Source organism: Oncorhynchus kisutch, linkage group LG15 (genome assembly GCF_002021735.2).
Source record: "Oncorhynchus kisutch isolate 150728-3 linkage group LG15, Okis_V2, whole genome shotgun sequence".
NCBI lineage: Eukaryota > Metazoa > Chordata > Actinopteri > Salmoniformes > Salmonidae > Oncorhynchus > Oncorhynchus kisutch.
In genome coordinates this window covers 63,082,784-63,107,954 of record NC_034188.2, presented here as the reverse complement: position 1 = coordinate 63,107,954, position 25,171 = coordinate 63,082,784, and the positions used below count along the sequence as shown (strand labels likewise).

At 45.5% G+C, this 25,171-nt stretch overlaps 1 protein-coding gene across 1 annotated transcript; it reads right to left on the bottom strand.

Moving 5' to 3' along the window:
- Positions 1–446: 446 nt before the first annotated feature.
- On the bottom strand, positions 447–24,129 carry LOC109905647 (pre-mRNA-processing-splicing factor 8). Its single transcript, XM_020503151.2, has 43 exons — positions 23,887–24,129; positions 23,177–23,297; positions 22,794–22,962; positions 19,294–19,458; positions 18,861–19,079; positions 18,321–18,533; positions 18,035–18,160; positions 17,795–17,900; positions 17,202–17,392; positions 16,795–16,914; positions 16,441–16,630; positions 15,969–16,088; positions 15,667–15,801; positions 15,316–15,445; positions 14,812–15,008; positions 14,271–14,477; positions 13,728–13,891; positions 13,475–13,601; positions 13,074–13,266; positions 12,677–12,864; positions 12,197–12,435; positions 11,837–11,983; positions 10,872–11,082; positions 10,488–10,604; positions 10,068–10,315; positions 9,581–9,760; positions 9,155–9,290; positions 8,827–8,996; positions 8,523–8,652; positions 8,269–8,415; positions 7,847–8,007; positions 7,390–7,581; positions 6,862–7,099; positions 6,471–6,599; positions 6,190–6,303; positions 5,777–5,950; positions 5,214–5,407; positions 4,715–4,954; positions 3,947–4,088; positions 3,498–3,638; positions 3,077–3,216; positions 2,513–2,715; positions 447–1,058 (listed from the first exon to the last, which is right to left on the bottom strand). Exons 2-43 carry the CDS (start codon positions 23,283–23,285, stop codon positions 904–906), a joined length of 7,017 nt encoding a protein of 2,338 aa, XP_020358740.2. The 5' UTR covers positions 23,286–23,297; positions 23,887–24,129; the 3' UTR covers positions 447–903.
- Positions 24,130–25,171: the final 1,042 nt, after the last annotated feature.

The window sequence follows — 25,171 nt, the reverse complement described above, 5'->3', positions numbered from 1 at the left end:
TTGAATGCTAAATTCTTCATGGAGACAATGCCACAAAATAAAAGGTTCAGTCTTTGGCCAGTTTGCACCCTGTCCCATGAGTCCCATCTCAGCCACCAGTTTGACAGCAGTCAGTATCCCTGGTATGTCCTTGCTATAAGATGGTGCTATTCACAAAATACATGATAACTGCACTCCCACACAAAACTGAGACAAGCAAACAAGGGCAAATACTTATAAAATGTTGATCTTTATTTTAACCCAAACCAAGTGTCCACAATGAATGCACAACATAGCAAGTGGGTAAGAGACTGCTAGCATAAACAGTACATATCAATTCCATTGTCACAGTTCAGTTTCTACAAAAAAAAGAGCATTATGAATGTGATTAACTACCCATTTAAAGAAATGCCACAGAACAATTAATCTTACAGCTATATCAACTACTACAGACTGAAGACAAACACAAATACCATTACACATTGGCAGCAATGTGTCAAAAGGAAAGCCATAAATGAAACGCAGTAGAATTCACATGCTGAAGCCTTATTGGAGAGATCAGAGGGGAGAGGGCAACCAAATGGAACAAACATAATTTTGCAGAAAACATACACAATGTGACATTGTGTCCTAAAAAGGTGGTACTAGGCTTACATACAAATTCCCCAATATCTTCAGAACATCCCTATCAGTTGGTACACTCAGTCCATCACAGCTATGGAGATCACACACTCGTGAGTTTGCCATTGCTGTGCTGTACCTCATTTCCTTTCTTCATGGAGCAGTAGTTATATTCATAACTTCATGGCTGGCTGGGTCAAATAATACGTCTGACTGTACTAGACAGGCCGCATAAGGATGTCCATATCATAGAATATGTACAATAGAGAGGTAATCCTCTCATCTCTGAGCGGAGCGCCAGTCTCAACCATACATGTCCTCTCTGTCTGCGTTGTAGATCTCTCCCTCCTGCAGGGAGGCAAAGTTGAGGAAGTGAGAGGGCCGATGGACCTCGTGGTAGAACTCCTTGGGGTTGGACAGCTGCAGGTCATACTTCATGTTGGGGTCGTGGCGAACACCTGAAAGAGGAAGAGAGGATGTATTGAGATGCACTATATTGCCAGAAGTATGTGGACACCTCTTTAAATGGGTGGATTTGGCTATTTCAGCCACACCCGTTGCTGACAGGTGTATAACATTGAGTAAAGACAAACATTGGCCATACAGAAGAGCTCAGTGACTTTCAAAGTGGCACCGTCATAGGATGCCACTTTTCCAACAAGCCAGTTCATCACATTTCTGCCCTGCTAGAGCTGCACCAGTCAACTATAAGTGTTGTTATTGTGAAGTGGAAATGTCTAGGAGCAACAACTGCTCAGCCACAAAGTGGTAGGCCACACAAGCTTACTGAACAGGACCGCTGAGTGCTGAAGCGTGTAAAAATCGTCTGTCCTCAGTTGCAACACTCACTACAGAGTTCCAAACGGCCTCTGGAAGCAACGTCAGCACAGTAACTGTTAGTCGAGAGCTTCATGAAATGGGTTTACATGGCCGAGCAGCCGCACACAAGCTTAAGTCTACCATGCGCAATGCCAAGCGTTGCCTGGAGTAGAGTAAAGCTCGCCAACATTGGACTTTGGAGCAGTGGATCGTGTTCTCTGGAGTGATGAATCACGCTTCACCATCTGCCAGTCCGACTGACAAATCTGGGTTTGGTCGATCACAGGAGAACGCGATCTGCCCCAATGCATTGTGCCAACTGTGAAGTTTGGTGGAGGAGGAATAATAGTCAGGTGCTCTTATCATGGTTGGGGCTAGGCCCCTTAGTTCCAGTGAAGGGAAATCTTAATGCTTCAGCATACAATGACATTCTAGACAATTCTGCGCTTCCAACTTTGTGGCAACAGTTTAGGAAAGTCCCTTTCTTGTTTCACCATGACAATACCCCAGTGCACAAAGCGAGGTCCATAAAGAAATGGATCGGTGTAGAAGAACTTGACTGGCCTGCACAGAGCCCCGACCTTAACACCATCCAACAATTTTGGGATAAACTGGAACGCAGACAGCGAGCCAGGCCTAAATCTCCCAACATCAGTGCCTGACCTCACTAATGCTCGTGGCTGAATGGAAGCAAGTCTCCCCAGCAATGTTCCAACATCTTGTGGAAAGCCTTCCCAGAAGAGTGAATGCTGTTATAGCAACAAGGGGGGGACCAACTCCATATTAATACCTATGATTTTGGAATGAGATGTTTGACGAGCAGCTGTCCACATCCCGACAACATGTTGATAATCAAACACTGCAAGCATGTGGTTGTAAAATGCTTATTCTCCTAATATGCTTATTTTCCTGATATGTTACACAGATGTTGAATTTCATTGTTTCAAATACACTAAGATTTGAAGACACTGATAACGGACGTTAGCCATTATACAAGACTTTCCATTATTCATTAATTATTATTATTCATTTTTCAATCTAGGAATAGGTTTAATCAGTGTCTGCGAAATCCCGGGTTCTATGCACTACTCACCCATGAAGTTGTAGTTCCAGGAGACCTGTCCAGGCACCATGAAGAAGCCCAGGAAGCGATCAGACAGAAGCATCTGAACCCTCTCATAGTGGGAGGGCAGGTAGCCCTTGGGGTTGTTGCCCTTGTCTGTGTTCTGTCTGCCCCACTCGTACCCACTGGGAGTCAGCTTGTAGGCCGTCAGAGTGCAGGAGCCGGGAGTGAAACTGGAAATGAATAAAGATGTTATACGGTAGTTAGCCTTGATGTACATGATGCAACTTGAATGTTTAGAAGAGTGATGCATGTATAGGTGGAGTTAATCAATGTTTACAAATGTAGCTGGGGTGGTTGGGACGATGAATAACCTTGACGAGACCTGAAGGCCTTAGTTTAGGCTAACCCAGCCCAGTGACGAGTAGACAGTCTGGGTTTAAACCAAGTCTGTCAATCCAACCAACATACAATAAAGCCCTCTATAACCGGGCTGGCCTGATCTGTCATGAAGTAAAACCTTCTTCAAATTTGCTGCTATATGTAGATTAACTGCTGATTAATAAAAAGCAAGTACAACAGTATTTGTCCTACCTGCAGGTGATGATGATGGTCTTCTCTCCATCCCAGGCGGGGTTGTCAGCCATGATCTTGGCGTGGCTGGTGACATCCTGAGGGGAGAGTTGGGGAGACTCGTTGGGCTGGGTGTGGATCCAACCCAGGGGCTCCATCTCCTGTAGGCGGAGAAGGGGTAGAGAGGAGGTGAGACAGGGGAAGCAGGAGTGCGTGTGTGTTCTGCCCTGATCAGGAACTGAACACTTCCAATTTCAAAGGCTATTGCACACTTGGTATGAGCCTCAAAAACATAAAGACAAGGAAAATGAGCCATTGTCCATGGTTAATCACTTCCACGTAATGAGACATGATCCAGTAAACAGCATGCCATCAAATCAAATTATATGCTTGTATCTGAGCATGTGTGTTCATGTGTGTATGGTATCCCCTAAGTCTGTACCTTGAGGTACTCGTGTCCTGGCAGCTGATTGGGTAGGTGGACGGTCTGATGCGTTCCCCACTGGGGTACCATGACAATACACCTGATCTCCTTCACCTGGGGGTTGTCAGGGGGACTGGTGCCGTACAGGTAACCTGCAATCTGGAGGCAGAGAGGATGCACACATCAGCAACAGACATTCAGACTGACCGATATATAAAAACTATACAATAGACATGATTGAGGGTACCAAATAATCCTGTTCTAGCTGTATAAGCAGTTAAGCACTTCATTCATATATAAAGAAGATTACAATAATATCTAAAGAGATGTACAAAGAGATGAAGGTAGAGTGATTTGACTGTTTTAGCATCATTGTAGGCATTTTACCACAAGGGTCACAAGCAAAGAGATAACTAGGAGAGGTTACGGTGATGCAAACAGGATAAACAGTAGGCTGCAGTACTGACCTGGGCTCGCAGGTCTGAGATGCAGATGAACTTCTTGAGGACGTTTTTGGGCAGGATGTAGGTGTAGCCCGTCTCCTTGATGTCATCAGACGACACGTAGATGTGGTTGGTCCTCAGGTGCAGGTTGGCAGCAGAGATGGCCCTGCAGGAGGAAGTTATCAAAGAGCCATTATTGGCGCTCCATTCACCTCTGAAGATATGGCCATGATTTCACAACTCCTACTTTGAAGAATAACTATAATATAACAATCAAAAAGCTCCAAAGTGTATTACATTCCCTTGTCAGCACCAAGGGTGATTGGAAGGATATACAGTGCATTCGTAAAGGATTCAGACCCCTTGACATTTTGTTACGTTACAGCCTTATTCTAAAATTCTTTTTTTTTCTTCTCTTCCTCAATCTACACACAATACCCCATGACAAAGTGAACATAGGTTTAGAATTTTTGGAGAATAAAATAAAAAACAGAAACACATTATTTACATAAGCATTCAGACCCTTTGCTATGAGACATTATCATGTTTCCACTGATCATCCTTGAGATGTTTCTACAACTTGATTAGAGTCCACCTGTTGTAAATTCAAATGATTGGACATGTTTTGGAAAAGCACACACGTCTATATAAAAGGTCCAACAGTTGACAGTGCATGTCAGAGCAAAAACCAAGCCATTAGATTGAAGGAATTGCCGGTAGAGCGCCAAGACAGGATTGTGTCAAGGCACAGACCTGGGGAAGGGTACCAAAAAATGTCTCCCCCCTACATACCTGACTCTCCATTCTGTCTTGGAGGAGAAGGTCTGTGTCTCGTAGTTAGAGGTTGTTGAGGTGATGATCTCATCGCCGTGTTTGTTGACTGTGCGTGTCTGCGTGGCAGTGAGCTGGGACTGCTCCTTGGTCTGCTTTTCAATCTCAGCAATCTGCTGGCGCTGCTGGGACGGAGCAGAGATCTCCATGCCCAGGATGATGTCACGGATCTCAGACTGGGTCAGAGATGCCACGTTCACGCTGGAGAGTTCAGAGAGTCGAGGTCAGATATGGTTGAGGGAGATTTGGGATTGAAATGCATGCTCGCTTGTAGTGGGTATCCTAGATGTTACTTGATTCCATAAACATTTTTGCAATAGCTTATTGAGATGGTTAGAGATTATTCTTGTAGGTGTTGTGAACTCTCATAATAGCAAATGGAAGTTAATATACATATGACAGCGTTGTGAAGCTTCATGACAGCTTTACAAAGGCCACCACAGACATTATAGCCACTCACTTGTTCTTCTTTCCATAGTCGGCCAGGATGAGGTCTTTGAGCTGCACCTCCACCTTGATCCACTCCTCATCGGTCAGCGTGGGCCAGATGTGGTGAGGCTCTGTGATGGTGGTCTTATCGGGCTTCAGGATCACCTTGGCACGGTCGTTGTTCACATGGAGCGCCCTAAGGATCAGGATGAGACGGGAGAACGCCTAGAGACAGGAAACAGAGCCACACAGACACTGGTTAAACAGGGGTATGACAGAAACGGCTCGCCCAATAAAGGTTTTGCACTCCAGAAGAGCTTCTAGAATGAGAAACAGGACTAGACATTGTTGATATTTATGGCATTATTCTTCAGTTAGCCGGCTCTTATGTATACAATACACTTAATTGTTTTATAAACATTAACCGCTAATGGCTAGATTTGGCAGAAATCGCTGTTGAATCCTTTTTAGTCTCATTCTAGTATTATCGGTCACAGGAAGTGAACAGCCACTCACGCCTTGAACCAGTCAGTCTACTACCACCACCTTGCTTAAGTCTCATTCTTGTACAAAAATAGTAGGAAGTAGACTAACGGTGTAGGAGGAGATGGTCTTGAGCCAGTCGTCATACAGGTTGAACAGGACCATCTGAGGCTCGGTGGCCTTCAGGATTAGGTCTCCAAACTTCTCCACCTTCAGACAGGCCTGGAAGGGCAGCTGCAGCTCAGAGCCCTTGATCACAATGTTGGGGAAGTCCAGCAAGTGGACCTGGGAGGAGAAAGGGATAAAAATAAAATGTTAGGTTGTAAAGAGATTGTGATTGCTACACATTGGTCATCTCAGTTTTTCAATAATCTCAACCGTATCACAGAGAAAGAAGCGTGATAGTCAAAATATTTATCATCTCAGTCAAGTACTGATCTGTAAATTGGGCAGATTAATGCTATGACTATATCAATGAGGTGCAGTGTAATCAATCAATGTAATTGTGAGGTATGGGGTATCACCTCGAGGGGGTCCAACATGCCCTTCCTGGTGACAATGATCTGTTTGGGCTGCTCCTCCACAGGAAGGGAACGAATCAGAGCAGCCACCTCCTCAGCTGTCTTCCACTTCGCCAGCTATAAAAAGGGAGAGAGAAGAGAAGGAAAGAAAGAGGGGAGAAAAAGTAGTGAGGACATTGAGCATAACTAGTCTTTCATTAATTTTTGATTTGCTCCTTTCCAGAGTCTGATTGCCCTATGCATTGCGAAAGAGAGTAAAAGGTATTTTTCATTTGAAGACGAACCTGTCCCAGACGTTTCTGTCCGGCCCACACAGAGGTGTGGATGATCTTGAGGAAGAGCTGTCCTGTCCTGGGGTTGAAGATGAAGATGGCTCCGTTGATGGGCTTGGTGGTCAAGTTACCCTCAAACGTCTGCAAGGACAGAGCAGGAGTATTTACATGACCGAAGATAAAGTGTTTAACATCGTCTGAGACTAGTTACCTAACAGTATATATTTTCAGAAATGTTTCATTGTCTGAAAATGTTACAGTAAAAAAATATTCTAGGAGGTACACTGCTGTGTCAGAGAATCCAACCCATCAAATTTGAAGCCCTAGAACGTTGACATGAATCTCAGAATGTCGGTTCTCTAATAATTCTAAATTCTAATTCAGCCCCAGACTCCTCACCCACCTTGTGGATGGTGACACGGTATACGTTAGTGTCGTCCACAAACCAGATGATCTGATTGGAGAAGAGCTCGCCGTAGTTCTGGGAGGACAGGTAGGGCTCAGTGGGCTCTGAGGAGTAGAGCTGCAGACCCTTACGGATGCGCTCCCTCAGGACGTACAGAGCAGGGTTGGCCTTCATGATCTTAGCCATGGCCTGCTGGATCAGGGGCTTGCCTCCCGGGAACCAGTTACCGTACCCACTGGAGAGACGGGAGAGAGGTAGGAAAGAAAGAGGGTGGCTGGTGAGTTCCTATGTCATGTGATAGATGTAAACAAACAAGTGTTCAGTAACACCCTTGAGTTCACGTGTGTGAGAGGGCAACTGTTGACAACTATACAAGACTACTAGCTACGCTAACAACATTTCCCATCACCACACTTATCATGTGGACATTAGTGGTAATGCTAGAACTCATGTCTACAGGCTAGCAAATGTATCCATTACTTGTCATCCAGACATTAGCAGAAATGCTAGCGTAGCTATGCTTACCTGTGGAGGTTGTAGGCCAGGTCGATGGCGATGAGCACCCCGGTGGGGGAGGGGTAGATGCTCATGTTGTCTGTGGTGTAGTCCAGGAACTTGGCTCTGGCGTAGCGCTCGATGTCGTGAGAGTCGTAGTCTCCCCAGCGAAGCTGTATGTCGATCCAGTACTTCTGGGTGGTGGTGCTGTCCATCACGTCCCTGAAGAGGGAGAGACGTCAAGGATTAATCAGTACTAAGACAGAAATAAGGTCTCGATGTCGTGCGAGTCATTGTCTCTCTGGCAAGAATAACTTGGCTTCTTGTCGAACTTGGATCTATTATGTCATGGAAGTTTGGAAGCCGTTTCCATTTTGAGATGGCACATTAAAATGGATACCTGCAAAACATAGCTCATATCCAACCAACAAAGACACAGCTTCAGTGTTAACCTGGAATAAGGAAAAAAAAAACTGTAGCGTCGTACTTTGAGTCAGCGAGCAGGGAGGGGCGTGAGACATTCCACTTGTAGGAGGCGAAGAGTAGTATGTCGGCACAGGAAGAGTTCATCTTGTAGGACTTCCTGGGGTGAATGGTCTCTTTCTGCACTGTCTCGATCTCCAGGGCATCCAGCTCCTGGTCAAACACCTACACAGACAGAGGAAACAGATTTCTTTGAAAAGTTTCATATGATAAAAATGTACTTTTCAACCACGTTGTTTTTGTGATGTTGGTAGAGAATGTCCTTAATAAAATGTATTTGGGTTCTGCAAGTTATTGCTGCCTGGAAAGGCATTGAAGGGAAAGGTACACAAACGTATCATTGTAGTCTACAGCCATGTCTCAAGATCATCCGTCTTCCTGTGATCCCTGATTGAACCAAATACATCAAGCTGGAGATAAAAGTACCTGACAGAGATCCATGACAACACTCTCGTGGATCTTTTGCCACAAGTGAGCCCTGAAGATCTGGATGAGGGAGATTTTCAGGGTGGGGATCTTTCCGTGCATGAAGATCCCGGTCAGATCCAGCTGCACCTGGAAACCCACGTACACCTAGAGAGGACAGAGTACAGAGCATGATTGTGAGTTAAGAGTGACAATATAAGACACAAAACCAATCTGGGATATGCATCCATGTGTATGTGTAATCAGGTATTCACGTTGGCCCTGTTGATGGTGGGAGACCACCAGAGGGTGAAGCGACGGTTGGGGATCTGGTTCAAACCAGATCTCTGGGCGTTGGTCAGCTTCTTCCACTTCATGGACTCCTCAAAGCCACTGGCTTTCTCCCTGTGGTGAAGTAGAGATAAGGCTGGAGGTTAGCTAGGTAAAACCCCACATCTACATTATGTTATACGGCAATAAATGTCTGAGCATGAATTACATAAATACGTTAGAAAATGGGCGCACACAAACATGCAACAATAACCTACGTCACGTAGTGAATGAGTGTGTGGTACTGACCAGAAGAGACCCTCCCAGGTGGGGAAGTAGGTCCCTTTGAAGAGTGTGTGTTCCAGGATGCCCTCCACCCCTCCCAGAGCCTGGATCATGTCTGTCCTGTAGTTGTTGAGGTTCCACAACTTCCCGTCGTGACGCTGGTGGGTCCACCAGAACGGGTTCTGCTTCAGAACCTACAGGACAATCAGACAGAACAGAGTTAATGTTCTCCTTCACAACCTAGGACACACTGAGAAAGAGCATCACATTAATGCCTGGACATACACTGAAGGCTTTTACCAGAGTATAATTGGTTAACTTTTGCGAGAGTACCACCTGGTTACTGTTTTACCTGGTACTGTTTGAAGTCAGTGCGGACCCTCCAGCCCTTGTCGTAGGCCAGCGTGTGTCTGTCCTTCTGGAACAGGGTGTTGATACGGGGGATACCTCTGTCCCAAGAGTCCTCTAAGTCCTCCAGGGTCAGACGCCTGACAGGAACACAAGACATCTATCAACTCTCATAGTACTAAACCTCTGAACCGTATGACCATCTAGTTAAAGAATATGGAGCGAAGGCTACATTTACACTTTGAAAAGTCTTCTCCTTAGCAAAACCTCTAAAATGTTGAGTTATACATTCTGACATGCACCTAAATCTCCAAGTGGAACCATCCGTGCAGTGTGTGATTAAGAACGCCAAGTGGAGCTTAAATCCAGCCTACATGGGGACCAGGGGTTGAGATAGAGCAACTGTCTTGCCTGTGCAGGTGTTCAGTACCTGTTCTGTGCGATAGCCTCCTGTCTCTTCAGGGCGTACTCTGCCCAAACTCTCTGGGAGTCGATGAACTCACTCTCCCAGGGCTGGATGTAGCGGTACAGGTTAGGAATCAGCTGGTCCTCCTCGTGGCTCATACCGGACCGGAAATGGGTGATGCCAACGTCAGTCTGCTTTGACCACCTGGGGGAGAGGGAGGGCAGCAGGACAAGATGGGTTAGTGGCAGGAAGGAAAACTTCCCTCTAACTCGTAATTTAAAACATGCATTAATATGTAACAACTACATTTCAAAGAGGAAGTAATGCAACCAGGTCTATCTTCATTAGTCAACTAGGAATGTCACATCATTATCCAGCTCACATTTCTATCAATACCATGTTCTCTAAGTTTGCAGTAAGTAGACTTTGTTAACCTCATACAGGAACATCTATGGCCCTTTTTGGACAAATCCTAGCTTCTACACTCATTCTACATGCATTTTGCGCTTACCTCAGATCGGACTGTGGGATGAGGACGTGTCCCATGGACAGCATGCCCAGCCCTCCCAGCTCCTTGGGGGTGTAGAAGACCACAGGGGGGAAGCGACTGGGCATCTTGGAGTTGAGACCGATCTTGATACGGGTCTGGATCTTGTTCTCACATTTCACCAGCAGGTCCAGCAGCTCCTGGGTGTTGACCACCGCCTCACGGAAGTACGTCATCAGCCCTATCAGAGCCGTGTTCCACTTGTTGACAATCTGAGGGGAGATTGGGGGGGGGTTAATGTATTTCAACATTAGTACGGTTCTCATAACTACTGTTATGAATTTCATTTTGACAACAGATTTCTTTAGTTGGTATACTTCTATATAAAATTACAGAACCTCGGCGAAGAAAGAAACAGTGAGGTTCTGTAAATGAGTTGTTTACCTTAGTAAAGGTGGTGGATCCTGAGGCCATGAGGATCTGTCTGACTCTGTTGTGGAACCGCTGCATGGACTCATCATCCACACGCAGGAAACACTGGGCAGTACGCTCTTTGGTCACCTACACACACACAGCAAGAACAGCCTTGTCTTAGTACAAGGGACAACAGCGTAGCAACGTATCAGTTCCAGTCAGCCACGGTGATAAAGGTCTGACTATCTGGTGGCAGCTGCCATGATCATTTAGCACACCACTGTATCGCCATGGGGACGAAGGACAGGGTCAACTGGTATAAACTGAGTTTAAACTGGGTATAAACTAAGTTAACCAGGCAACATCCCTCTTCCTCCAGCCCTTCTCTCTCCATCCCTCTGTTTGCCCTCTCACCTCGTTCTGCAGGTTCCATACTCCGTCCTTGTGGGTGAACTCCTCGTAGCTGGTGCGACACTTGGGCAGGATGCGGCACTCGAAGCCACACATGTTGAAGAGCAGGTTAGGGTTGTCTTTGCTGTAGACTGACACAAAGCTGTTCTCCCATTGAACCGTGGTCACAGAGCGAGGCAGGCGGTTCTTAATGTCCCAGAACACAGCACGACCCCTGGACGGTTACAGAGAGGGAGGGACAACTATTATTTCACAAGATAGGAGTATCGCTATTCCTCCCATTCAAGTTGCTGGTGTTAGGTTCTAAATATCAGAGTAAGATCTCAACAGACACTATGAAAGCTTAAACAAAGTTTATTCATCCCAGAGGATAGAACAGCTGAACAGACCAAGAAGTGGTTCTACCAGTGGTGGTATATATACACCCCAATTTGGGGTAGAGTCTCCTCCTTCTTGCTAAACATTGCATCTTTATTGCTAGGCAGGAAATTAAGTGATACAGGTAATAAAGTGTTCCTTCTCCCTTAATGTGACCTGACCTCGACCCCCGTCAATCACTAAACCACGGCTCTCTCCCCTTATCACTGCTGCCACATGTGACCGTTTCCCCTACACTCAGTACATTCCAAGCTTAATTGCACTGACCATTCCTCCTACAGATACCCATTAACTTCTGGTACAGACCGTAGACTATCGCACCCCTGATGTGTCTAGCATAACTAATGATTAATAATATTCAATGTTTGGAAACAAAGATAAGTCCAAAATGCAGTGATTCTGCAGAGCTCAACTGACAATGCAGACTTCTGAAGCTGAATTAACCAGAATCCCAACATTGGTGAAGCAGGGAAAATAAAATGTGGATGTCTCACATCAGTACATCTCACATGAGTCCTGCATTATTTTCTCAGCTACTCTGCTACTGTTCCATATAAAGAACAAACAATGGGGGGGCGACAACGACTCACAGGTTGACGTCGTGCTTCATCAGTCTCATCCTGGCGTCTCTGGGCCAGCACTTCTTGTTGTTGTATCCCACAATGTTCTCATTGTTGGGGTCAGGGTGCTCCGTTAGGTACCTCTGGATCAGGTCCCTGGCCTCATCAGCTGAGAACCTGGAAGAAGGAGAAAAGAGCAGACACGTCAATCACTGAGCTTCTACAGATTTCAACAGATACCTACATGGATAAGTCGAAGCCGTTAGTCTGCACCAAGTAAAATCTGTGTATGTATGTGTGTGTCTCTTCTGCTCTTACTCAGGTATTTGATGTAGCGTCAGTTAAAGGAGTACTAACTTCTATCTAAGGTGTTGTGTTGCTGTTTTGTACCTGAAGAAGATATGTATGCGGTCGATGTATCTGCAGTAGAGGCGGATGGGGTGAGCACTCTCTGTGGCTGTATCCTGGAAGGACAGGAAGTCGTTGGGCATCTGAGGGGGTCCAGCCATCTCACTGGCCCGGTGGAGCCCCAGCACCAACAGGTCCATGACCAGGCCGTAGTACTGCACAATGAACGAGGCAAACTGCAGACCACGGATGATACCGTACGAGTTGGTGTGGTTCATGTCCTGGGATGGGAGAGAAGGATATATATAAGCAACTAAACAGTTAGGAGCGAAAAGTAAAAAGGTATAATATCAAGCAATGCCATCATTTAACTGACAAAAAGACCAGCACAATATCTTCGTCATTGCTTTTGAATGAGGAAAATTGGAATCTCAGTTTACTTCCTGAATTGACTCAAACTAAATTGACTTGATCCAAACCCTGCACAACAAACCCCTCTTCGAGACAGCAAGGTGCTCTCACCTTGTAGTTGATGACCACATTGTTCTTGGCAGTCATGTAGTCAGCGATGTTGTGGTCCACGATGAGACGCAGCAGTCTGTTGAGCAGCGTCAGATCTATTTTCTCATACATCTTTTCATAGCGAGACTCCAGCATCACGTTACACTCTCCCTCCATCGTCTCCCACACATCCTGCAGGTTGTTGATGCCTGGTTACAAAACATGAGGGAAAAAAAGTCTGATTTGTATCCTACAATGAATGGATATAGAATTATTGAAAGCGTTGAACAGAAACGATTGCATAGGGCGTAGATACTTTCTCCTATTATACAATATGCCTTGGCTCTGTGAATACACATACAGGACATAAATACAACTACTATAAACACACTCAAAATCTACCCAACCTAGTCCTCACCTTGGCACCACTTGTAGACGAGGAGTGGAGGAGGCTCTGTGTCAGCTGGTTTGATCCAGGGGGGGAAGAGACGTCGTTTGTCAGCCTCATACCACAGGTACTGGTCCAGGTAGGCATCCGTGATCTTCTCCAGGGGCTCCACATCATACACAGGCACCAGGTGACTGTACAGGTCCATGAACTCTATGCCAACCTAGAGAGAGAGGGGGAGGAGAGCAATTGGAGTGGAATGGGTGAGTGCTAAGTTCATAGAAGCGAGATAGATTTGGTTCTTAGGACAGTTAACTTGGTCAACTGAAAGTTCAAATCATTTCCATATAGTTAGACGAAAAGGGATGAAATTTAGAGGGTGGCTTAAGCAAAAAGCCCAGTATGTATTTAGAGTTGGTCCTGGGACCAACCTCTTTGAAGGCTCTCTGTGTGAGCAGGTGCCGTTTGATTCTGGACAGGGCCTCGTGAGGGTTGTCATAGGCCTGCTCTATCAGCCCCAACTCCTCTCTCTGAGACTGGTTCAGCCTGGACTTCACACTGGGAAGAGAAAACAACCACACGGCCAAATCACTGCAAGATACCCTAGCAGAAAGGATCTAAAGCCATCTTTTTCAGTACATGTTCCCTAACAGGAGGCAGCTACAGGGAGTTGGTGTGTGTTACCTGTAGGCCTCTTTGAGCCTCTCCAGGGCCAGGATGAGCAGTTTGGTGTCGTGTTTGTAGGACAGTGGGGGGAAGGGAATGGGGGAGAAGCGTCTGCTCTCCAGCCAGTGGACTGTTGTGGTGTAGATGGCCACAGCCTCCTCTGCTGTGATGTATGGACCATCCTGGGAGACACAGCTGACACATTATACACACTGCATATGGCAAGATGAAGTCATAGGAACCAAGTTACGATACAAATAAATAAGCCGTACCATTAAATTCTATTTTTCTATAAACAAACATCCCATATATACACACACATTTTTTAAAACAAGTGTCAGAGTATTATACTACCGACTCAGCCTGTTCTTGAGAGACTGGTGGCCCTGTTAACTCTGCTGGTTTGCTGTTGCATGGCTGAATTGTCTACACTCCTCACAGCAGAGAAGGTAGTTGCACAATAGAGAGAACTATGTGTTCTACCTCTATGGTTGCAACAGCTATGCACTTACCTAGTGCCTTCCATGCCATAAACGAGGATCATAGTGTGTGCTGTATTACCTTCAGGTAGTTGTGCTGCCTCTCCTGCTCAGCCTTCAGGTACAGACGGGTCAGTCTACCCAGGTTCTTCTTACACACAGTCTTGTCCACGGTTGCGCCGCGCCTGATTCGCTCGCGGTTGTAGTGGGCCGTGTTGGTCCACCAATCAGCTTTGGCCTTCACGTAGCGTAGGATCATGTTCTCGATGGGTGTGGGCAGGCCTGGGACCTGGAGGGACGACATGGATAAGTGTGTCAAAAACTGTCCCAGTACTACATAGGTGTAAATAAACTACCTTCCAGTAATGGCAAATGTTGAACCTTTCAGGAAAACAAGTTCTGTTTATTGCTTACAAAATCATAAATGCTGAAGACAACCGAGTTTGATGAAAGATTATATTTCTATAACATGTCACCAATAAATATTCTTAAAGCAAACATTCCCTGAACTGCCCCTACCTTTCTGGCTGTAAAATCAAGCACACAAGACCCTGGAATGAAGCCCCAACATTCATTTCCCCCTATATGCTGCCTCATGCCTTTTCATCTCTATAATCTCATACCTTCCAGGGGATGTTGGCCTTCCAGCAGCGCCAGGACTCAGAGAGGTGCTGCAGGATGGTTCTGGCCTTGTTCTGCTTGATGCCCTCAGGCATCATGTCCAGGATGTCGTGCATCACGGCCGCACGCAGCTCCAGGTCAAAGTGGGACTCCACACGCTGCTTCGTCACAGTCTTCGCCACGCCCTTGGAGTGACGACCTGTTGAAGGGGACATCCACAATTGGTTGATTTACTGGTGTTCCCAATCAGTCCATCAGTACGAGAGCTTCTCACGATCCACAGTGAATTCATTTGCGTTTTCTTGTCGTCACAGTTCATGGTCCTGCTTTTTCCCTCTCCTCACCCTTCACAAACACACTTATCGAAATATTTACTTTTGTTCAAGGGCTCAAATGCAACTGGGTAAGCAAGTAGTTCATTGATAGGCCATTGTGCCTCATGTGATAATTAGTATCACAAACAGTTCTAACATCACCTATGATAAAGGGAAGTTAAAAGGCCTTACCTTCAAACTGCCTGGCCAGCAGGTTGCCCAGCCATCTCTCCAGCAGAGGGGTGATGCCCCTCATAAAGAACAGCCACACTCTCCATCCTGGTGCCCAGAACCCACAGCCTGGACCCTTACCCACTGGACCCTGAGAACACACAGCAAAACACATACCTTCAACAACAAACTCAGCCTTTAGTTGTGTCCCAATATCACCACCAATACATTACAGAGCAGATGTGTTACTTAGTGGTGTTTCAGACATGTTGGCAATAATGGAAAATTCTTCCTTTACGAAATTGACAACGTAGGTAATGTTTGTGACCATTTACATGGATATAAGTGTGTGGGTGTATACTCTGTACTCACAGTGTTGAAGCGGTAGTAGATGAGGTGCTTGAGGTCCTTGCACATCCGGATTTGTCTCATCAGCTTGTACTTGTAGCGGTACATGCCAGTCAGCTGGCCCACGTGGGCAAAGATGTACTGCAGCCCGTCTGCCAACTACAGACCAAGGAGGAAGTAGGGAGAAACAATACATATTAGGAAAGACTTTAAATAGGTTTGAATTTCTAACAGGCACTTCCAATTGTGAGCCAAAATCAAATTTATTTTTAACACCAAATAAAGGAAGATTTTATTGGATGTTATTCAAGTGCTGTGTTGCTGACCTGGAAAGCATCCACGTTGCCCAGTCTGTACTGCACGTGGCTGTCCACTACCAGCTTGCTGAGACGCAGCACCTCTCTGCACAGATGGAAGGCATTCCCAAACCTGGACTTCTTACGTTCCTGAAGAAAAGACAGACACCACAGGCGCATTCAGCAGGGCACAAGGTTATGGACTGCATTTAGATAGAAATATGATAAGTAGAACAAACATGCCTCTGACACGACATTTCTATCTGCAAATTTCCACAAGGTTGGCCAACACCACTACTAAATTGTTAACTCGCTGCAGGTTAGATAAAACATGCTTGCAATGCAGCATGTCACAAGCACCCGTTAATATTGTGCTACACAAATTAGGATTTAGTTACGCAATGTTGACAACTAAGAAGGTCTGCGGTAACCCGGGGGTTGGACAGGACTTCTCTCCGTCTTGCCCCTCTTACATCAGTTGGCATCTAGTTTGTCTGGTTACCTTCGTGGTGAGGGTCTTGACAGGCTTGAGGTTGAAGTTGTAATCCAGGTGCAGGTAGTTGAGGTTCTTGCGGTGGATGAGCAGGTTCAGCATGTTGTATCCCTGTCTGCACACCTGCAGGCCCACCTCCACCCAGTCCAGCTTAGTCGACTGGAAGAACTTGGTGGCTTTAAAGGAACGAAACAAGTACCTGGTAGGGGAGGACAGAGGAGGCTGGTCAGATTGTTGTACTTGTGGTATATTTTTTCCACCAAATTGTGCTGCAAATAGTAAAGTTATTTTTCTGTATCAAATATCTACGAACAATCATTTGGGGGTTAGTTTAGTAACTTCAGAAGCATCATTGATGCTTACCTCTTCTTCTGGGCCTTGGGTGGTCTGTGTTTGAGAGCGTTGAGTACGTAGTACTTGAGCAGTTTCTGGTAAGACACACGCACCTTCACTGGCTGGCCGGCCGGGCAGTGCTCACGATACCTGACATGGGAGGCAGTCAGGCAGACACTGACTAATTAGATGTTCATTTAGTATTACCATGCCATCTTTATTAGGTTTACAATATCAGCAGAGACAAGAGAGTTCACAGATATAGCAGTCATCTTCAGTCATTAAAGGTCCATGTAGGACAAGTTACTGAGTATTTATTGTAAAAGAGAAGGTTTCCAATGACTTACCTGGTTTAAAAAAGGCAATAAATACATTTACACAGCAATATCAATTCCCATCCTACATCCCACCATAATGTTATTTGAGTGTTTCCTCACCAGTTCTTGATGAGTGGGATATCGATGGCCCGCCTGGTCCTCCCAGAGCGCAAGTTGAAGGGGCGTGGTGCCCAGAGTAGAGCGATTCCATTGGCTGTGTTGTCTGTGTAGAGGGGCGTCTCCTTCAAGAAGGGCTCCACGTACTCTGGAAGCTCAAACTCTTCGTCATCCTCTGGCAGAGGCTCCTGACTCTGTAGGGGTGTGAGCGATGTGTGAGAGATGTTGGGGGGGGGGGGGGGGGGGGGGGACAAAACAACACTACAATAAAGAAGTATCTGCTATTAGTTGACTCCTCCAATCTCAAAATAGGTGTTTGAATGCTGATGGACCAACTGCAGCACAGATTCTGTTCAGCCAGTAACCCACCATTCAATTCAATTTTCCTCCAGTCGTTACGCACTTGCAAGCAAACCAATGCAAGTGCGCCTTTGTGGGAGGGCTACTAGCTAGGTAGATACAATTTGAGAAAACATTTAAAGTTAATGTTAAAGGAGCTGCTTGGGCAGGGTTCATTACAATTCAAGAGGAATTTGTCTCTGAATGGCAATTTGGTTGCAGTGCATAACGTACTGTACATTAAAAACAACACATACCTTGACTGAGTGTCTGTGGGAGATGGGGTTGATCAGGGGGTCAAAGTAAAACGCTGGCAAATCAGGATCCTCAGTCTTGATGAACACCACATTGGGAGTGTGGTACCTACAGAAACACTTGTTAGCATATCACCCAAATGTGTGCATGTCAATAGGAGTTTTCCATTTCTAGAATCTAGGAGGATGTTCTGGGGCCTGTATGAGATAGACAGTAATGTCAGTAGAGGGCATCTTTCTCACCAGGTGAGGTGAACGTGGTGGGGAAGGTTGTTGTACAGGTATGGGAAGGCAATCTTGTACTCTGTCCTGATAGGCTGTCTGATGATGATCTTGTTGATGTCGTTGAACTCGTTCCAGTCTTCATCTCTGAGATGGGAGAAGAGAGTTGAGGAACAGATACTTCCACAGTGTAATGCCCAAAAGCCACCACAAGTTAGACAGCACTAAAAATATTTATTTGAGCGATTCAGCAATGTACTTAAGAGTCCCCACTAAGGGGTAACAGACTAAATACCCCAGCTCTTACTGGAGGTTGATGTCCCTAACTAGGGGTTCAAACTTAGGTCCCCCGGGGATGGCCATGTTGAGGGCCTTGGAGGTGAAGAAGGCCTTCAGGTCAAACAGGTAGAAATAGTTGTAGTCCACCAGGTCAGTCAGCAGCTGGTTGGCCAGACGGTACAGCGTGGACATCATGGGCAGGGTGAACTGCCAACGCCTGTACGTGGTCCCGTTCACATACCTAGGGTTGAAGGGAAGGTGAGAAAGGCAGGTTCATACAAGGACAAAAAGAAAATAGACAACCAATCTAGGGTTTTAGCTTGAAGAACACTTGACTGATTTCAACTTACTCAGAACTTGTGCTAAACCAACCAAGACTTGTGTTTAAATATTGTGGCTTACATTAAGAGGTTTCAGGTCTTTGGTACACTGTGATAATATTCTGATGAGCACCAGGCAATAGTTTAAACTGTGTAATTTGAAAATAAAATTAAACTCAGTGAGCAGGTGTCCTTTACACATCAGGACTGACCAGAGAGAAACCAAAACAGGCTTCGCTGTGACTCACTTGTTGGCGTCCTTGAGGGGCTGGTGTTCGTAGAGCCACTCAGCCACGGAGGAGTCCTCTTCTGCATCCAGCTCCATCTGGATGGCTTCCAGTGGCTCCACGTCCAGGATGTTATCAGCGTAGTCCAGCGGAGGTTCCTCATCGTCAAAAGGAGGGAAGCGCATACGCTTGAAGTGACGACGATCCCTCTTCTCACGACGCATCATGATCCACATGGCGCTACGGAGAGAATTTAACTAGGAAGTGAACGAGGATCATCTAGGTGGTTTGAGGCATCTATGGCTAACTCTAGTTTCTAAAAATTCTAAATAGGACTTTAATGGAAACTAGGCATGCTTAAATCCATACACAGTCCTCAATTGTTCATTCACTCTAAAAATTACACCAAAACAGAAATAAAAACATGCACGAACAGAATATTAGTCTGTCTCACCCCCACTGGGCGATGTAGACAGGCTCTATGACCCAGGGGATCTCGTTGACAAAGGAGATGGCTCCAGTGATGTGGTAAAGGACAGGCACGTCTCTGATCTGCTCCCAGGGCATGGGCATGTTCTCCAGTAGCTTCAGCACCGCGTGGGGCATGTACTTCAGAGCTCTGTGGAGAAGACCACACACAAAGGAGAGATGGGAAGATTAGGAGACATAGGAAGTGGTGTGAGCATTGGGTGAAAAGAGGAGGACGGGGGGGCATAGTTAGCAAACCACAAAACATTTTATTTATCAAATGCTTCGTAAACAACAGGTATAGGCTAACAGTGAAATGCTTACTTTCCTCTCCTTTTGTGTGGCTTCCGTATGCATGTGTGCGCGTATGACGTGTGTGTTAGAATGTCAGTGTAAGTATGCGTGTATGCCGGGTCCTGTTGGTTCCAGACACAGCTGCACTGGCACCGCTTGCTGTGTGGTAGCAGAGAGAACAGTCTATGACTTGGGTGGCTGGAGACTGACCATTTTTGGATGGCAGTGAGCTTGGCCACAGTGATGTACATGGCCGTACTCAACACCTTGCAATCAGGTGCCTTACTGAGCAGAGATGCAGCCCGTCAAGATGCTGAGGATCTAAGAACCCATGCCAAATCTTTTCACCCTCCTAAAGGGAAAGAGGCGCTGTCATGCCCTCTTCACAACTGTGTGGGTGGACCATGTTCATTCCTTAGTGATGTGAACACCGGGGAATTGAAGCTCTTGACCCGCTCCACTAAAGTACAACCGATGTGGGTGGGGGCATGCTTGCCCCTCCATTTCCTGTAGTCCATGATCAGCTCCTTTGTCTTGCTCAAGTTGAGCAGTCGTGTCCTCAGCAAACTTGATGGTGTTGGAGTTGTGCACGGCCACTCGGAGAACAGGAGAGGACTAAGCACACGTGTTGATGGTCAGCGTGGCGGAAGCGCTGTAGACTACCCTCAATGCCTGGAGGCTGCCCATCAGGAAGTCAAGGATCCAGTTGCAGAGGGAGGTATTAATTCCCAGGGTCCTGAGCTGTAGTCAATGAAACTCATTCTTACATAGGTATTCCTTTTGTCCACGTGGGCGAGAGCAATGTGGAGTGCAATAGAGATTGCGTTATCTGTGGATCTGTTGGGGCGGTATCTGAATTGGAGTGGGTCCAGGGTTTCTGATGGTGTTGATGTGAGCCATGACCATAGCTTCAAAGCATTTCATCGCTGTAAATGTGAGTGCAGGTTACCTTGGCGTTCATGTGCACGGGGTGTATAGAGGTCTGCTTGAAACAAGTTGGTATTACAGACCGGATCAAGGATAGGTTGAAAATGTCAGTTAAGACACTTGCCAGCTGGTCAGCGCATGTTCTGAGTACACATCCTGGTATCCCGTCTGGCCCTGCGGTCTTGTGAATGTTAACATGTTTAAAGGTCTTACATCGGCTACGAAGAGCGAGATCAGTCATCCAGAACACCTTGTGCTCTCATGCAATAATTGATCAAATATTCACTGTAGATTTCACCATTGTAATCTCCACATGAAATTAAACATCTAAACAACCAGGTTCAAAATGGTAACCAAACAATGTCAGATTTCATCAGCAGTAAGATGAATGTATTCCCTGTACGGGACCCCTGTCAAATAAACACTTCAAAGGGCTCATTTACTAGGCTGCCCGCGCATGTTAATCCACTCTAAACATATTTCCAGCCTCCAAACAATGGTGAATGTTAAGAGGCATATGTCACACAAAACACACCAATTGGCAATTGTCATTAGGCCAGAATTTATGCAGCCACTCATTGCTACCTTAGCAAAATGTCAGTGTTCTCATCTAACTAGACTGCAAACTCTCCTTCCAGACTCATATCAAACATCTCCAATCGAAAATCAAATCAAGAGTCGGCTTTCTATTCCGCAACAAAGCCTCCTTCACTCACGCCGCCAAGCTTACCCTAGTAAAACTGACTATCCTACCGATCCTCGACTTCGGCGATGTCATCTACAAAATGGCTTCCAACACTCTACTCAGCAAACTGGATGCAGTCTATCACAGTGCCATCCGTTTTGTCACTAAAGCACCTTATACTACCCACCACTGCGACTTGTATGCTCTAGTCGGCTGGCCCTCGCTACATATTCGTCGCCAGACCCACTGGCTCCAGGTCATCTACAAGTCCATGCTAGGTAAAGCTCCGCCTTATCTCAGCTCACTGGTCACGATGGCAACACCCATCCGTAGCACGCGCTCCAGCAGGTGTATCTCACTGATCATCCCTAAAGCCAACACCTCATTTGGCCGCCTTTCGTTCCAGTACTCTGCTGCCTGTGACTGGAACGAATTGCAAAAATCGCTGAAGTCGGAGACTTTTATCTCCCTCACCAACTTCAAACATCAGCTATCTGAGCAGCTAACCGATCGCTGCAGCTGTACATAGTCTATTGGTAAATAGCCCACCTTTTTCACCTACCTCATCCCCATACTGTTTTTATTTATTTACTTTTCTGCTCTTTTGCACACCAATATCTCTACCTGTACATGACCATCTGATCATTCATCACTCCAGTGTTAATCTGCAAAATTGTAATTATTTGCCTACCTCCTCATGCCTTTTGCACACATTGTATATAGACTCCCCCTTTGTTTTCTACTGTGATATTGACTTGTTAATTGTTTACTCCATGTGTAACTCTTTGTTGTCTGCTCACACTGCTATGCTTTATCTTGGCCAGGTCGCAGTTGCAAATGAGAACTTGTTCTCAACTAGCCTACCTGGTTAAATAAAGGTGAAATAAAATAAAATAAAAATTACCATACACTATATCACCCGTTTTCAGGTCCATTCAAATCTAAGTTTATTTGTAACGTGCGCCAAATACAACAGGTGTAGGTAGACCTGACAGTGAAATGCTTACTTAGAGGCTATAACCAATAGTGCAAAAAAGGGTATTAGGTGAACAATAGGTAAGTAAAGGAATAAAACAGGCTATATACAGTAGCGAGGCTATAAAAGTAGCGAGGCTACATACAGACACCATTTAGTCAGGCTGATTGAGGTAGTATGTACATGGAGATATGGTCAAAGTGACTATGCATATATGATGAACAGAGAATAGCAGAAGCGTAAGAGAGGGGGTGGCGGGTCAGACTGCAGATAAGCCCAGTTAGCCAATGCGCTGGAGCACTGGTTGGTCGGCCCAATTGAGGTAGTATGTACATGAATATATAGTTAAAGTCCATTCGCTAAATTCTCCATGCCTCTGACAAGCAGTAATGATAAATAGTGGTGTAATAGCCTACAGTTTTCTTGCCCTTTTGTTATAATTATTGCGATAGGTTCATGTTCTATGTACTGCGTATCACATTATTTATTTTGCCCAGGACACCGTACCGCTTTACATTCACCCCTGGGTATCATAAACAACATTTTCTCAATTCTAATCCAAATCACCAGAGTTCCATAGAGACACTGGGAAGTTGCTTCTTACCCCAGGTATACCCTCTTGTCGTGACGGAATTTCCTGTTGGTCATGTCACCGTGGTCCCTGATGATCTTACGGACGTGCTCAGGTGGCATGTCCTCCTTCTGGGCGTCAACAAACCCAAACTTCCTCTTCTCAGAGTAGCGCTTTGCCTGCAACTGCTGCCATTTTCTGGCTGTCGGATTGGGAAGAGAACAATAATGGTTATATGATATGTTCATTCAAAGGAACTTTCCATTTTATGAATCGAATAACAACCCCATGGAAATCATAGCCAAAGGGGCAATGAAATGTTATGCTTTTTAGTAGACAGCTCCATGAAGCCAGTCCAGTAGCTGTGCATTAGATAAAACACATGGATCAAAAGTTCTCCATTGAGCTTAACCCACCTTTCTCTTGCAGTTTTTCCTCAGACATGTAGTCTGGAACCTGGGCTGGGGGATGGATACCTGGGGGCATTCCACCTGGTACCCCTCTATATGGGAATGCAGCTGCCATGGCGACTCACAACTTGAAAGATGTATACAAAAAAACATAAAAATTGTGCAAACTAGAATAATGTATTATTAGTTAACTAGTACTTCAGCAACGTACATAGTCCATGCATGTCAATAACAAGTAACGCATCAGCTTATTGTGCTTCAACCAAATTCATCAAGACATTTTTCGAATTAGTAACATGTAAAGGCATGGCTGCTGCTATCTGGTAAATTCGCCCTAATGTTTGTTAGTTAAGTAGGTGAACTCTTTAGCAGTGCAAAGTCTGGAAAGCTAGCTAACGTTAGTTCGCTGGCTAGCTAAATTATCTTAGCCAATGAATGTGCGAATGCTTTGTAACTTAGTTGTAGCACGCGTACAATTTCAAGTGCGTCGTTAGCACACTCATTGGGGAGATTTAAAAAAAGTGGGCAAATTTGTTAACCAATAGATTAACAAAATACTAACCTATGGTCTGATTTAAACAACTAGTTGGTTAGTAATTGTGATTGGTTGGGCGACAACTTTTTTTGTGAAGGCCCAAAATGAAAGTACTAGCTAACGTTAGTCTGCTAATGCTAACCAGCTCAATTACACAACCAGAGGGTCTACCAAACCATACCTCCTGCTCCACGTCCAGGGTAACTGCTTTGTCTTGAAAATTGCCTTGGTTTGCACACGATTATAACAACATCTCTCTGTAAAAATTCAATGAACTCTTCCCCGCTTTTCACGATTGTATAGACTAGCCTTCCTCCTGTCCAAAGCATGCAGTGTGAACGACACCGCACGTTGCGCGCACTTCGCTTGAATTCACGAACGTACAGTGCGCTGTTTGATGGATTTCGACCAACACAAACAAATGAGCTACGCAAGAAGATGCGCAAACGTAAAATACATGCGCACTAATTCAAAGTCCCCGGATTAAGAAACGGAAGTCTCGTCAGTTGGACAGGATAGCTGTGTTCGGGGGGAGAACTGCCAAGATGGCTGCTTGAACAGACGCTTTTTTCCGGGGTCCGTACCAAACTTCAGAAAGATTGTGAAAATTGTTTTTTTTTTTCTTTAAAGTTTAGTCATTATTTTTATTTGTTCAAGATATAAGACCTTTCCTGTGACTGGAATGATAATTGGATAATTTATTTCAGCATGTCCATGCAAAGTCGTGACAAAAAAAGAAAGGAAAAAGTTAGCCGTTCTATTGCTAATCAACAAGAGAGAAACGTGCTTATAGACAACTGCCATAACTACACTTTGCCTATGGATAATATCATGCTTTCGAATGCTGAAGATGACGAATTCCCCCCTTTACCGGTTACTCCGTGCAAACCTCCACCCTCCAAAAAACCCAACATGAACTCTGACATCGTGGCTACCCTCTCCTTACTCATCAACTCCAGGTGTGACGCCATTGAGAAAATGGTAGGCGCGAACACCATGGTTATCGAAGGCTTGAAAAAGACTGGAGTTTGCATGTGGTGAAATTAATGATGTGAAAACGAGAGTGGCAAAAGTTGAAAAAAATGTGGAAAGGGTGGAAAAGAATAACAATGTCTACCATAGACGTCTCACTGATCTGGAACAATACACAAGAAAATGGAACCTGAGACTCTACGGCTTGCCAGAGGTGGAGAATGAAGATGTGCGAGGAGAGGCTATCCGTATCTGCCAAGAAGTTTTGCCTGCAGAGAAGAACAAAGTTGGTGATACCATCGACGTTGTACATCGCCTCGGCAAGAAGCAACAGCAAAGCGATTCAAGACCCAGGGGTATCATCATCCTATTCACTACCAGATTCTACAGGGATGCTGTCTGGAAAGCTGCTAGGAAGAACGCCTTCCTTCAGAGCCATGGTATGCGTTTCGCCGAGCATCTCAGCCCGGAAGACATAGAAAGAAGGAACAAGT

What these genes read in the sequence shown, in the direction of transcription:
- LOC109905647 (XM_020503151.2), bottom strand. Translation starts at nt 23,285, where the DNA reads ATGGCAGCTGCATTCCCATATAGAGGGGTACCAGGTGGAATGCCCCCA. An exon ending in CGCATACATATCTTCTTCAG is followed by an intron (nt 11,984 to 12,196) that starts GTACAAAACAGC and finishes TCCTTCTTCCAG; the next exon opens with GTTCTCAGCTGATGAGGCCA. An exon ending in ATGAAGCACGACGTCAACCT is followed by an intron (nt 11,083 to 11,836) that starts GTGAGTCGTTGT and finishes GTAACCGTCCAG; the next exon opens with GGGTCGTGCTGTGTTCTGGG.